This window comes from Apus apus, chromosome 2, assembly GCF_020740795.1.
Source record: "Apus apus isolate bApuApu2 chromosome 2, bApuApu2.pri.cur, whole genome shotgun sequence".
NCBI classification, from domain to species: Eukaryota; Metazoa; Chordata; class Aves; order Apodiformes; family Apodidae; genus Apus; species Apus apus.
Genome location: NC_067283.1, coordinates 51847530 through 51862803, shown reverse-complemented (window position 1 = coordinate 51862803; position 15274 = coordinate 51847530). Strand labels below are relative to the sequence as shown.

Sequence of the window (15274 nt, the reverse complement as noted above, 5' to 3'; positions counted from 1 at the left end):
GTTTAGGGTTTTTGTTTATTTTTTATATGCCCTTTCCAAGGAAAAGATGTGGTTGTTAATTTGGTCAGCTCTGAAGGTAGACCTTTGAGATTATATGTGCTGTAGACCGGCAGTTAAAGGAGTGGAAAAGTCAATTGAGGCTATTTCTACATAATGGAAAGGGTTTTCCTCTTAGAGGCCTTGGAAAAACTTGCTGGAGGTGGATACCTACTACCGTAACATAATCTTTATTTTTCCCTTTTTGTTTCCTTTTTAAATGTCATATGCTCAGAGAAGCCTCTTCTTTACTGATGAGTAGTGGTAAAAACAGGTCTCTGTGGAAAGAGAATTCCACCCACTTAAACTAAAAAGAAAACCTAAAAATTGTTCTGTATTTTTTAACAAAACAGAGCTAAGTAAGCCTTTTCTTTTCATACTGTCACTTGTGATGTCTCATTTTATTCTTTCTTGCCTGACTGAGGTATATTTTTAAAGCAATCAGATCACCTGTGCTTGGCCATAAATATTTTCTGCCTTCTAGATTAAAACACCTACTTTTGCATGAAGCTTTTCAGGACATTTTTCCATTCTTAGTAAAAACCTTTGTGTCTATTGAGCCACACTATACCAGTAAGTCTAGGGTATAATTTTGCTTTAATGCTGTTATTTGTGGGTGTTTTCATTTGTTTTCATTTGTGAGTGTTACAGAGATTTCAAACTGTCACACTTGAAATCAGTCTGGATGCTGAGGAAGCTGAGAGTAATTTTTTGGAGACACATATTTATCTTTTCTCTGTAAAGGAAGAGGTGAAGTGCATTTTTAGAGAGGTTTCTCAACTTATGTCCCTATGCTGTTCTATGATGGTAAAACATTTCTGACACATTGACACGTTGCCTGGCTACTCCATGGCATCCATAAGGGGGCCAAGAGTACTTGTGGAACAGCAGCTGTACTTTGTCCCCCCTGAATTTGTGTCTGTGATTATAGCCTTTTCAGAATAAAGTTGTGATGCATTAATGAAAAAAAATCCTAGCAATAATATTGGCCCCTCATTTGATGGTGGTAATAAAGCTGTTCATACAGAAAGGCAAAAGTGCTTCATTAAATACATATTTTGTAAAGGAGGAGGAAAATGCACTCATAATTAATAAAGTTCATCCTGTGCTTTTAATGCATTTGTAAACATGGACAATGTGAAATACTGTTTACCAGAAAGAAACACGTTAAAATGGTTTGGAAACTTAGCAGTGCCAAAGTCCAGATGAAGAGCTCTTTGGCTCCAAATTGTGAACTTTTCCTAGTTCTTGCAACGCAAGGGAAATTCTAGCAAGCGTTAAGGGTTTTAAAGTGTCAATATACCAAAAAAGGGTAGGAAAGCTGGTCTGGAGGGCTATGGATTTACATCATTGTACAAGCAATATAATGGAAGTACAAATATGTCCTGTGATTGCTCAAGAAATTAAAGGAACAAATACAGTTTTAAAAAAACAAACCAAAACAAAAAAACACCCAATCAAACAAGCACAACACCCTGAGTAATGAAATAATGAGTTTGCTCAGTGAAGGTAGCTGTGAAGATGTAACAGAGGTTTAGGGGCTTGCAATTTTACTTAGAGTTTTAGGCACTGTGTTTTTAAAAAAAAAAGGATTGTACAAAATCTGGTTATATATAAAAGTTGATACCTGGACAACAGAGTGAGCTAAAAAGGAGATGTCAATGTAGGATTATTCGTTAGGGTTGCTTCTGCTGACACTCTTCAGGGATCAATAGAAATTAATAGAATTAAAACTAATACAGTCATTAAAGATCTGAAAATAAATACAAAATTACTGATACATTTTGCAGGTAACACAAAAATACTTGGCTAAAGGGGAGGATAGGGATTTTTTTGTAAAGTGCTTTGGATCAGCTACAAAGCTGAGCCACTCGAGCAAAGTTTATTTTAATCCAGCGAAGTATGAGATCATGCATCCAGGAATAAAGAATGCAAGTCCCACATAGAAAGCAGGAAGGGGCTTGTCTCCTGGAAAGTGAGGGCCTTGAGAAGAATTTCAAGGTCATAGCACACCAACAATTTATCATGACTTCCCAGCATGATGATTGGCAAAAAGGGGTTATGAGTTCTTTAGGTATACAAACAGAGAGAATGGTACCTTGGAGTTGTTGTTCTTCTGTATAGATTGCTGCACTGGCCAGAGCTAGAGTTGTATTCACTAACTTTATGAAAAGACTTGAGATGCTTTCTGTTTAGATGATGTTGTGAACAGCTATGAAACCTGTTCAGGTGTCCAAGGAAAGGCATCATTTAGAAATATGAACTAATCACAGAGTTTATTTTAATGAAGGCCAAGAGGCACCTAAGATATTTGTAATCTGGCAGAGAAAGGCATGATGAAAACCTGTGACTGAAAGGTGATGCCTCATGCATTTAAAGAAGCCAGACCCAGGACTTCTTAAATTCAAGAGGGATTGCTGTAGGACCTAACTATATGCATTTCTGGAAAATATGCTGTAACTAAACAAATGATTTCATATAATGGAAGGTTAACAAATGAAATGTCATGTCTGGGATATACAAGTAGGCAGACAAAATGATACAGTCTATTATTGCCTTGTAGGATCATTTATTTTTACAAAAAGGACAATTTCAAGGGGCATCATTAGTATCCCAGTGTTTGTTTCTAAAGGTTTCCTGCTGATAAAATAGGAGCAAATTATAACAAAGCAGTATCAGTTTGTCTGTACTGGATTTTTAAACCAGTACCAAAGCAGAGAGGTAGGACAAAATCCCACAGCCAGTGGGATTAAAAAGAGCAGGATGTGGTTTATATCTGTGATTGAAGATACAGTTTCTGAACAAGTAATACAGAAATTAAGATAAAGGTAAAAATACTACAACTTGCCTGTGCCAGTGGATATGTATTTAATATGTTTGCAGCATAGTACTGTGATATAACATGCTGCTGGCAAGTGTCCAAAGGCAAAGCCATGCAATGTTAGTTGGAGCTTGAGCAGGCTGGGCTGGGAATCCAGTACAGAATTCTGACCTGTGACTGCTCTGTGAAACGTCTTTGTGTCTTGAATCTGACCACTGAAGCTTCCTACACAGCTATTTGTCTTCTGTTTTCTTTAGCTATCACTAAGCATTTAGGGGCGGCTGGTGGTGATTTTCAGAATTTGGTATGTGCTGCTTGCAGGGTCAGAGCTTTGTCATCCTGGGCTGTGTCTTTTTGTCTCCTTTTCTTCCTCTCTTTCACTGTTTCCCAAGCTATGAGTGCCACACTTCTGATGCACTAGCCGCTCTCTCCAAGTACTCCCTGACCTCCACAGTTGCTCCTTGCACTGTCTGATGTCTTTCCTCCGACGCAGTTACTGTGCTGTGATCTGCTCTTACTTCAGCGCTGCATCCCAGCCAATTTGGAAATGAACAGACCCTGGAAAAATACGTTCCAAAAGTTTATGTAGAAAGAAAATTAAAGTAAGGCTTCACCCCTTAATATGAAACAACCTCTGCTTTGACCTAGTTCCATAGCTAAGGTGAGCACATTTATTGCTGTTGGTGCTGTGAGCTGTAACAAAGCTGCTCCCATGCCTGGTGCTGCTTAGTTCACAGCTTTGAAAGCAAAGTTACCCAAGGGCAGTGATGCTGTGCTGCATACTCCCAAAATGGAGGGCAGTGAAGAGCTCATGTTTCCTTTGGCGGTGGAAACAAGGGTAGAAGCAGTACTTGTTTGGCTGGTGATGTTAACAGCTTCCTTGTGGCAGAGGTCTGCCATGGTCAGTGTCAGAAGTGTTATTGGCTCCCACTGGTTCCAGTTGTCTGATGCCCAAGGCCTGGAAAGATGCTTTTTTTCCCACAATATTGGCTTTTAATGGATTATCCTTTGCAGAGGAGATAATTTTGTATCATAACCCATTCCCAAAAGTGTACAGTGTGCTCAGGGTACCATGCAGATAATGATGATAGGGAGGAAAATAGTGAGTATATTTGGAACACCCAAAAAAGAAATTGCAAAAGAGGTGAGCTACCTGGTAATATTACAGAGTGCTCACTACGCTGTCATATCTTGTTGAGATTAATGTGAAGTTACTTTTTACAATGCAAAAGTAGAATTAGCAGATGAAACCACTGAGCTTCCAACATCTTGAATGTTGTTGAAATATAGCAAAAGCTATTTCTGCTCCTTGGGTGCAGGCCATTGTTACCTGCACACACTTTCAGGTATTCTGTGAACAGTTCACAGATGAAGTGGATGGTAAGTCAGACAGCATTGCTATCTTTGGAATTGAAAGTGGTTTTCGTTGGCTGATAAAGACCTTCCAGTTATCTATTTAGAGTCCCTGCATGTCACCTAGAACATTCTTCTGCACAGGTCACAGATTTCTGTTGCCCCAAACTGTTAACATGCTGTGGAAGTGAGAGGTGGGGCTTTGAGGAAGTGCTGCTGTTAGGATGAGCACTCTTGTCTGGGTAGGTAATGTATAAAATAATAATTAAAAAAAAAATCAAATGCAGGCTGTAGATGTGTAAAGAGGCAATACCTGCACTTAATCATATTCGGTTAAAACCTTACAGTAAATGCAGTGTTGCTGTTGAAAATTACCTTTTTTTTTTTTTTTCCTCTCCCCATGAATGCACCTCCAGCTTCAGAGTAGAGCTCTAAGCTTTGATCTGGGGAACTGCATGGTTTGCACTTATTTGTGGAAACATTTGCCTTGTTTATTTTTAAAGCCAGCGGAACTCGAAGGGAAAGTTTCCTTTTTCCTTAGTTCCCCTGAGAAACACTCGTTCATCCTGCTCCCGTCTGTGGGTTTAAACAATTGCCCTTTGTCACCCTAAAATATCCCACAGCCCAGCCACCTCTGAGACCTGCGCAGTCGTATACGCTGATGTGGTTGCTGAGCTCTGCCTCTTCCTGAGTGATCTATGAAACAAGGGGAGAAAACCTTGCTGAAATGAGCGGGGAGCTTTACATTCAGTAGTCAATTTAGATGTTAATGGGCAAAAATTACTGTGAGGCTGCTGAGATATGTCCCAGTTCCTTTCCCTTCTTCCTTTTGGTCTTTCTTTGGTTGTGAGCAGAGGCAGGGAGCTTGAAGAGAGGAAGGTGTTAGCAAAGTGCTGTCTGGATGATTGGAGGAGAATGGGAGAAGAGGAGGAGAGTGGTGGGGAGAGAGGTGACATGGAAGCAAGGGTGTAACTGAGATGTCTTCAGTGTACTGATATATAGTATATGCAGGATGGGAGATCTAGAGGCTAATGAACTATCCTTGGAATCATCTGTTATGCAATGTGCGATGTAATGGATGTTGTGTTTCCTTCAATTCTTTTCCTCAACATTACTTGGTTAAGAATATTAATTCCTAATAATTATTAATTAATTGGGTTACTTTAGGTTTCTTCGGAATAGTGAATGGGAATTTTTCATCCTTAGAGATTTCATTGTTCCCAGAACAATGTGTTTCCCTCACCCTCTTCAGATATTGCAGCTCATGTGCATAGAGAAGCCATTGCTTAGGGGATTAAAGAGCTAAAAGTATGGGTACTGGTTTCTAGCAGGTGTACCTAGCTTGTGAAACATGAATTGATATTAAACATACAAGTAGATGTCACAGAGGAGCACTGTTCACATTTTTAAATTCATGTGGAAAAGTAGAGAATCATAATTCTTTTCCCTTTTACGAGTATTGATTTTTCAATCCTGCTCTCAAGAGGATTAGACTAATAAAAACTCTGTATAATAATGGAAGAATAGACTTGGGTCACATTATTGCAACACTCCTCCCAGTTCCCCATTGTGGAGCTATCTATTCTTCTGTGACTGAAAGGAGGATTTGTATTTTTGTGTGTAAATACCTCCAGATTTCTTAAGGAAATTGTTCTCATCTCCATCATATGTCAATGGAAGTATATGAACACCATTCTTCTCACCCACTCAGCCTTTCTCTCTGTGTTCAGGCAGGCTGAGTACCATGTTGCTTTCTTTGCCAGACTTACAAGGACCATTTCTATCAGCTGTACTGAACTGAATTAAAATACTGTCAGTAAAAATGTCAATGATAATCTTCTTTCATCTCTATCTGTCCTCTTCTGCTGAGGGTGATTCTACTTACTTTCAATCCTGATACAAGGCTACTATTTTTTCTTTTCCTTTAGCTGTTTTTGTAGGATACTGGGGCAAAGTAGAACATTTATTTGTTCCATGCACGTGTTTCTTATAAAGCTGTATTGTTGGAATGTTTTTTGTCACAATGGCATTGAAATAATCATAGCAGTTTATTGTCAGGCCTTCAGCTTTTCACCTTAAAATTAATTATTCATAAAATTATTTTTTCCACTGCTATTGTGATGTTTCATAGCCATCCAGCTTTTCTGTCTTCTACTGTGATTCTTCTATTTAAACCATTCAGCCACCTCAACCATTTGAGAGACCAGGGTTAGAACTGAGGGGACATCTACCAGATGGTACAGAGCAATGCTTTTCTCAAACAAATCCACTGCAAATCTCCAAAATCCAGCAGAGTAATCTCATTCAGCTGATACATGTTTGACCTACTGCTAATAATTATATGAGGTAGACATACATTATGACAGTTTGAGATGAAATGTGCCCTAGGATCCAGATCCAAAAAGGGGTGTGGATCCTGTCTCAACTCACATAAAACTGTGTGAATTGAGACTCATTGTCTGAATTGTCTCCTCCTGAGAAGTGACAGGAACAGGCCTTTAGAGTCAGCCACTTTGTGGGATGGTCAGTGGGAAACCCTAGGAGAGGAGTGTGTCCTATATCCTAGCTTTCCCTGTGGCTCCCATATCCTCCAAGGTCTTTTGGGAAGAGCCTTTTGATTACTTTGCCATTGCCTCTTGGGATGCAGTTGGAAAGGTGTTTCTGGTGCTTCTGCTCTTTTTTTTTTCTTTTTTTTTTTTTCTTTTTTTTTTTTTCTTTTTTTTTTTTTAACGGAGGAAGAAAATCCATCTGGAGAGCAAGGGAATGTGGGGGAGATGGCTGCTCACTCTTATACAGCAGCTCAGGGTTTGCTTGAGGCTGCATAGAAGCAGGCTGAGCTCAGGCAAAGACTGAGGGGCACAGTTCCTTGGAGGATCCCCTGACCAGCAGCCTTCAGCTGCAGGGCTGCATTGGGCCTCCAGGCTGGGCTACCACACACAGCAAAAGGAGTACAGGACCAGCAAGAAGAGCTCCTGACCATCCCTGTGGGCTGTGGTTTTGGGAAGGGGCTGGGAAGGTCAGTGCTGGGAGGGTCAGTTCTTGACCCCAGCCTTTGGCTCTGAGGACAGCTTGTGTGTGAGATTATGCACTGAAAGTTTTGTTGGATGACACATACACACAGCTGTTTCTATCCCTTGCTAGATATATACAGGAAGGGAGAGAGTGAGCAAGCAAATACAGTATATGAATGCTAAAGCTAACCATGAGGTTTTGGCCAAACACCACTCCCCCAGGTCTGTGGATGTGTCAAACTTTTAGCAGACCTGTTACTGTAAATTATGACCCAGGAGCCGAGGATCTTGAACTCCTTCTCTAGCAGCTTCATACTCAGAGGCCTCTGTGGCTTATGCATTAGGGTTGGGGGGAAATGCTGTATAAAGGGAAACAGGTAGTTGAATTAACTCATATTCTGGACCAAATTTTAATATATTATTAAAGAAAATCTCTGTAAAGTGTGGTTTTGATAAAATCTTGTATCACCAGAATATGAAATGGGTTAACCTCACTGGAAAAGACAAGTATATGGTAGGGTTATATGTGTGCCAGAAGAGTCTGGATTTAATTATTCAGTAAATTCTGCGTATAATTCCCTGCTGAAACATACAGTATTTTCAGAAAGAGAGTAAAATAAATGTATGTTTGAATAGTTACCTCTATTCCTCCTTTTTGGGTTCTCTTTGCTCACCTAAGTTCAAGTATTTATTTCACAAATACCCATCAGCTCTTAGACTTTCTAATTGTTTGTGTTTCCATTCTGTCAGTCTTGCAGGAAGCCAGTGAATGTTATGGACATGTGTCCAGCCTGGGACCAGCAAAAAGCTGGGCATCTCAGTGGTGTTTTCTTCAGAGGGGAATAACATGATTTTAAACAGTTGAGGAATTTTCTTTATTTTTCATCTCAAACACCCCATTGAGAGACTGAAAGTGAACTATGAAGGAGAGAAAGGGAATGAGTGATAAAAACATAACTGAAGACATTAGGTCCAATAAAAGGCCCAATGTCCAACTGTACAGATAGAATGTGAAACTAAATTTTCACAATGCATTAGTACAGAGCTGGAAAATCAAAGTCTGAGCTCACTAATACATAGTAGTACCTCTGGGTGGCATGGGGTGACTTCTCACTGTTTACTACCAAAGGATTGTCAGTAATATATTCTTGCTAAACCTTTGTAACCTTTGGCATGGAATATTTACACTATCAATTGCCATCTCTCCCATGCTGGCATCAGTAATACCTTTATCACTCCCCAGCTGATAGCAGGAAGCCAGATGGATGGGGATGGTGAACACCTACTTAAACCCAGTGTGGCTGTATCCAGCTGGGCTTCGGCCTCACAGCTCTTCCCTTGCTGTCTCAGGGTGTCTTCTCAACTCATGCAGGCTCCTGGGCGCCTGGTGTTTATTTAGCACCAGATTACTCCAGGATTTGAGTTTTCCTCTCCCACAGCATCTTTCCTGTTATCAGTAATTGCAAAGAGAGGTTGCTGACCTGATGGAAAAATTGAGTGTTGGAGCAAGGCATTTAAGAAGACAAAGAAAGCACTCCCATTCTTTCAAATGCTAACCCTAAATAACATACAAGGGTGTGACACCCTGCACATTTTTTGCTCTTTTTTTCCCCTGTTCTAAACTTCAGGATTCTTCAGAAGCCTTGTAATGTTTGAAGTTTAATAACAAAGACTATATTCCTAGTTGTTGAATAGCAGCTGTCACAAGATCTTAAAAGAAAACAGAAGCATGTATCATTGAAACATTAGGCCTTTGATTGCCTTCATATGCTATTAATTTGAAAAAAAAAATCACCAATAATGTTGTAAATGAGCTTTTACCAACTACGTCAACTTCTATTTCAGCCTCTGCTCTGGAAAAGGGTTTGCAGTTGTGATTTTTTCCCCCTTTAACTACAGCAATGTCTTAAAATAAATGTATGTTTAAAAAAACAAACAAACAAACACAGTTTTTGTGCAGGATGGAAATGGAAACTTGTTCTTTTCTGGACAGTTTCAAGATAACCATGTTTTGTCTGCCTTCACAGGGGGGAGATACCAATGCTAAAATTGTGCCAAGCAGAAATAAATTATTACAAGCCCTAAATATCTTCATCAAAGTGAACTCAGGACAGAGAAAGACTTTTGTGAAGACAGAGGTGGTTATTCTTTTGCACAAGAACCTTAGCAGAAGGTTAAAAGTATTAGTTTTCACTGGGAATTGACATCAAGAAATCTAAACTTAGACTCAGTAAGTGTTGCAGGGAACAGGACAACGAAGTTAAGTTGCTCCTTACTCATTTTCAGGTACAAGAATGGTATGTAGACATTCATTCATCTGAAACGAATGGATATGTGTCTTCCAGTTTAAAGCCAATCTGTCTAATTGATATTTTCATTGAATTGTGTGGCACTTAAGTCTTGCATCCTGAATGACTCACAGTTCACACAGAGTGAGAATGGAAGTCAAGTGCTGTCATCTTATTGATTCATAAGCCATAATGTATGTTTATTAAGACCTGCAGCCAATATTTTATTTGATAAATTGTGGAAGTAGTAGCATTTGGCTCTGAAGGCTGGTGGACATTTGAGTCTTTTTTAATATTACTGAACAAGGAACTATTTATCTCTTGGCACTGAGCTGAGGACTTATGTGCTGGTGACCTGTGAGCTGATTGAAGTGTTATGCTGGGTTAGCATTAACACAATGACTTTATACATTTTACAGCATTAATATGTTATGTATTAAATCCGGATTGTCAAATTTATTTTGTGTGGTTTAAGGCTGTAAAAATTCCTATAGTCTATTATTAGTGCTTGTTTAAATCTTGAAATAAATATGTTTAGACTAAAAGTTTCAAGTTGAGTGTTTTAAAAACCAGGTTCTTGAATGCATTCTTAGTCATCAAACTAAACAGAGCTAGATTCTCAGAAGTGCTGGAAGCTGTACTGAATTCAGTAAAAGCTCTGGAATCTATGCATATATTGATGTCCTTAGAATCAAATCAGAGGGAGAAAAAAAAAAAAAAAAGGCCTCACATATCAGGGAACTTCCCTGCAGAGAAAGAAGAGAGAAACTCCATAAAGATAGGAACAAGGACAAAAGCCAAGGGGCAACCACAGAAGCCACCCTGACAATTATGTGTATTTCTTCTCTCAGTGCTGTTGAAAATGACTTAATATTCATTGCTTCAAAGGACCATGTTTCATCCTTTACTTCTGCAGTAGTCTTCATGTAGATTGTGGGAATTATTTACATCTCAATTTATTTCTCAGTCCATTGGCCATAATTAAAAATGGAATTTGGCACTCTGGAGCCCCTGCTGGAGATTTTCACCTTGTAGAAGAAAAGGATTAGATGTCATGATTTGCTGGGCTCATGTACAGTCCCCTGACAGTACTGTGGTACTCAGCTGAAAGGAAACTGAAATTATAATCAGTCCTCTCTGGCAACAATGCACACCATGAGCAGAGTAAATCCTATCCCTTGACTAAATCCCTGTCTTGTTCCATCCAAATTTGCTCAAGTTCCTGATGTGTGTGGGCTCTTGGTAGCCCAAAGTTGAGATTGGAGAAGGCAGTGGCTGCCCACAAAGGCAGTATGTTTTCAGGATGCTGGAATCTGTGCCTGTGTTTGTGTTGTCACAATGTGCCTTAGGCTGTGCCTACGAAAAGTGCAGAAAATTATTTCTTACACTCATCACAGTCCATCTTTGAGAGGGAATTGCAGATGACGTTCCGATTCACAGCTATGACATTTGATCATTGTTCTGTGATCACTTTTCAGATTTGCAATTTCAGAAATGCAATCATAAATCTGAAAGACACTTTGCTTGCTTGCTTTCTCCTCCCTTGCTAAGCCAGAAAACAAAAAGAAAGAAATATGTGGCCATGCCCAGCTTCTCCCACAGCATGTAAGAAATGTGTTTCCTTGAGGTGATTGTTCTGGGAGAGATGGCAAGCCTGCTTTTTGTTAGGGTGAGCTTTCAGGAACATGGTGTCTTTTGAAACATCTAAAAGTGCCTTATTGCTTTCTTAGATCCTCTTAAACTTGTGGTCTTTTTGGACTTGGAGTTCTTTGTCTTTTCTAAGTGCTAGTGAGGGATCATCCTGTAATACCCTTCATAAGACCCTAGTTGTTCATACCAAAATACCTTTCCTTTTTTTTTTTTTTTCCTTTTTTCTTCCAACTCAGAGTGTTGTCATGCAACATGCCTCACAGGAAAAGATAAAAGATCCCAACAAAGGGATACAGCTGGCTAGGGCTGTTTCCATAGCAGACGAGTAATTTACTGGGACTGGAGAGTGCGGAGTTCTGCAAAAACTTGTTATGTCCAGAATTAAATCTAGTCCAGAAGAGAAAGAAGGAAAAAACCCCACCACCCCGGAGAAACTGCTTCTAAGAAAAGAAAAGTACATAGGATAGCTGATGACTTGTGGGAAACCCAGCTTCAGGTCCCCAATCTAATTCAGGCACAGGGAGAACTTGCAGCAGTTCAGTGATATCCAGTCTGAATATTTTTTGCTATTGCTCGGTGAACCCTTGTTACGCAGTTGTTTCTGTTGATAATGTGAACTTCTTGGATATTACACTTGTTTAGATGTCCTCCAAATGTTTTTTCCATTAATGAAGCCTTACTGTCCATGTGCTATGATTTGCCAGGAATACTTTTTCATGCTGCAGAAATGCCTGTAACTTTCAGCACTTCGTCAGCCTAGCAGCGTCATGGTGAATAATGGTGAATACATGTAAAAGCTGCTTGTGGAAATTATTTCCCCTTGGCAAACCCACTTCATTAGTACCATGTAACTGACTTGAAAAGCAACACACGCACTTTCCTTGACCTTGAAGGATTTTTCAGTCAGTCTCAAATCTGATTGTTACAGCATATTTTGACTTCCTTTTAGAAATCAGGAATATTTAAAAGTGATCCTTGGTGCTTGTCATCAGTATATGATTCAGCCACAGGGAGTGTTATGTTTGGGTAGACTGAAAGAGAAAGAAAGCTGGGTGTATTTCCAACATGAAATAGTACTTCTCCAGATTGTGTTTGGGTGAATATACATTATTCTCTTTACAAGCTCACATTCCAGACAGGCTGTGGTGTACCTATGAGGCAGAGCTATCTTGTCTCTGTCTTACTGTGGACAAATCCCACAGACTGTTGCCTTCATGTTTGTAGGATTGTGAGCAGAAGGGACTGAACATGTGGTAGAATTAATAACTGGGTAGCATTCATACTTTCATCCTTAATTAAAGACAAGTGGGTATGTGACATCTATTTCCCCAGGGCTGTGGTGAGGGAATATCCACATATGTAATTAATCTAGCTGCTGGAAGTCACAGTTTCACCACTAAAATAAGGCAGAAAGAGACACCAGCAAACAATGTGGGCACACTCCAACATTCATTGAAGTCAATGGGAAACTTGTCTTTTGACTTCAAAAGGCATTGGACTGAACCCTGCAAGATCATATTAAAACACTTAGAAGTCATTAAGCACATAGTCTTGCCATATTGCAGTAATAGAGCTAGAAAAACTATAGGTGGATTTTAATTTAACCCACTCCCTATATTTTTAATTGTTCTATGTTTACACAGTTGGTTGCATACAGTTGGATTAGGTGGCAGTTTGCCTCATGATTTATTGTGTTTGACTGTTGCTACATGGCATGCTCTTTTATAGTCTTGTTTCTCCATATACATAGTTGTCTTGTGTGTTGATACAATCCTTGCTTAAGTTAATACACATGATTTTTTCTGAGAGCAAAGCCAGCAGCTTGTGTGAGTTGTAGTATTGATATTCAGTAACCTCAGTACGGTACAAGTCCTACCCTGGGCGGGGGGCACTGTGCAAAGGGCTGAAGGTACTGGTGTCTCTTCTGCTGAGGTATTTAGCAGTGCTTCAGAGAGTGGATGGTCCTTTTGAACGGATGGGGAAAAGGTCACGGAACTGCCATCACTATAGCCACTATGTCCACTGTTGATCAGTGTCTGTTACTGAGAAGGCATGAACCGCTCCAAGCAGTTTTTGGTCGAAACTTGGTGCTCTGGGCTGCTGCTGGGCACAGGGAACTAGTGGACATTGGTAACACAGGAGGGAATTCAAGGCCTGGATGGAAGCTTCAAAGTGCAGTAAGGTAAACGTTATCCAATCTGGTCACTTCGATGATTTGGGAATTTGATTAGCCACTAATCTTCGTCTGACCTCAGAGGTCTGTGGCCAGTTGGGGTATTGGAAACAGCAGATGGTTGTCTCAAAACAGATCAAACAGGGTGGTCAGAAAGCCAGTTAGTTCCCACTTATCCAATTAAAATTGCGTCACATCTCCATTATTTGTTGTGGTTGGCAGGCTGTGCTCAGAGAAGCCCACAAACTGATGCAAGATGAAGCTGAGAGTTGGCTCATTTGAAGATTTATTGTGCTTACTTATAGGATTTATTTATTGCCTCAATTTTATCTGCGCTGAATTCACTCTGTTTTTAAATAGCTAAAATTTAAGAGGATGTTTGCCTATGACATGGTAGAGCATTTGCAACTTCTGTTTTGTGATTAGTTGGATTTTGGAAGTCAGGACTGAACAGACACAAAGAGCATTTTATCCTTGCACAGTAAACTGGATTTAGGCATTTTATGTTGTGGCAAATGGTATGAGTTTTGTGGCTTGGGCACCACCAACAAGAAAAGGCAATACTTAAGTCACATCAGATAAATAATGTAGCACCCTTTAATACATCTGGTATCAAGCCAAGAATATAGCAAATAAAGAAAATGAAAAACTTTATTCCTTTGCAGACTGAAAGTGTTACTGTGCAGAAGGTGGGGGAGCTGAGAGTTTTGCTTCCAGAGTTGTGCTGGAAGGTGTCTTTTCCTGCCCCTGCATGTCTTTAATCTTGTTTAATAACCACATCAGATTCTTTACTAGTCAATTCATTTAATTGATACTTCAAAACAGGAAGGCGAGATGGAGTTTTCTTTTAACACATGGAGGACACTGGACAAGACCTCAGTTGACGTGTAGCATTTAGAAACCATGGAGATGAAGATGATTTGCCCTTTGCTTCCACATTGTGCAAAACTAATGGAAATACTTCCTAATTAATTTTAATTTTTAAGAAAATGTCTCAGTTTTATTGAGAAACCCTTGATTTGTAGGTGTGCCAAATATGCCACTGCTTCTGTGGAACCAAGAGTAGGTCTCAGAAGAATTAACTAATTTTTTACTTGCCCTTTTTTTTTTTAAATCTTCTGACTTGTTGTGTTATAATGTGCTCGTTCCTGTTTTGGCATGGAGAAGAATAAAGGAAGTAGAGAACCCTGCTTCCTGTCTGCAGTGTTGAATATAAGAATCTGCTTTAACTGTATATATAATTTTTGTGTGTAAAAATCTGCTTGCCTGTATGCATAGGTAAAATGTCTGTTTCTTTTCTTTTACAGAGAAGAGTCAAAGACGTCATATCTCCAATTGTATTTGAAGCTGCATACAGCCTTGGGGAACATGTGATACAGAGAGGAAAAGAAGACAAGGAGCTACCTGCTCTCAAGCCCATTCTCCGCTGGAAGAAAGGACAGAAAATAGCACAGAGAAATCAGGTCAGAATTGAACTGTGTTATTTGCCTAGAAGGCTGGTGACTGAACTGACAGCAGGGGATTGCCAGGCTCTGGGTTGCTTGCACACAGCAGCCTTTTTGTACAATCCCTACTGTTGCTGACATCAGCGCTTCTCCAGGATGGGGTTACACTTGTGCTGACAAGGTTGAGCAGCACAAGGTGAGGTCACTTTCTTATTTCAGCATGTCTGTGCTGGGAAGAATGGGACTGAATAAGGGAAAGGATGAGAAAGGTCTTGCTCCCTCTGTATTTTTTATTTCTGTAGGAGGTTCTTATGAAAGGCTTGGCCCTGGCCTTCTTTCCAGATTGAGCCTTTGTTAGTGCCAAAGGGATAGGGCTGGCTCCAGCAGGGGATATCAGAATTTGCCCCTCTGTGTGAAGGCAGAATGGTGGATAGAATAAAAAAAAAAATTGTCCTGGCCCACTGCCCTCTTTTCTTTTCATGTGACAAGGGAAACAC

At 39.8% G+C, this 15274-nt stretch overlaps 1 protein-coding gene across 2 annotated transcripts in view; it reads left to right on the top strand.

Annotated features, from left to right (window-relative positions):
* Positions 1-15274, top strand: part of ITGA9 (integrin subunit alpha 9) — a 226490-nt gene that overhangs the window by 104367 nt on the left and 106849 nt on the right. For both annotated transcript variants that reach the window (XM_051611862.1, XM_051611861.1), the window contains exon 16: positions 14640-14795. In XM_051611862.1, the coding sequence (XP_051467822.1) occupies positions 14640-14795 (156 nt within the window). The remainder of the gene's footprint in view (positions 1-14639; positions 14796-15274) is intronic.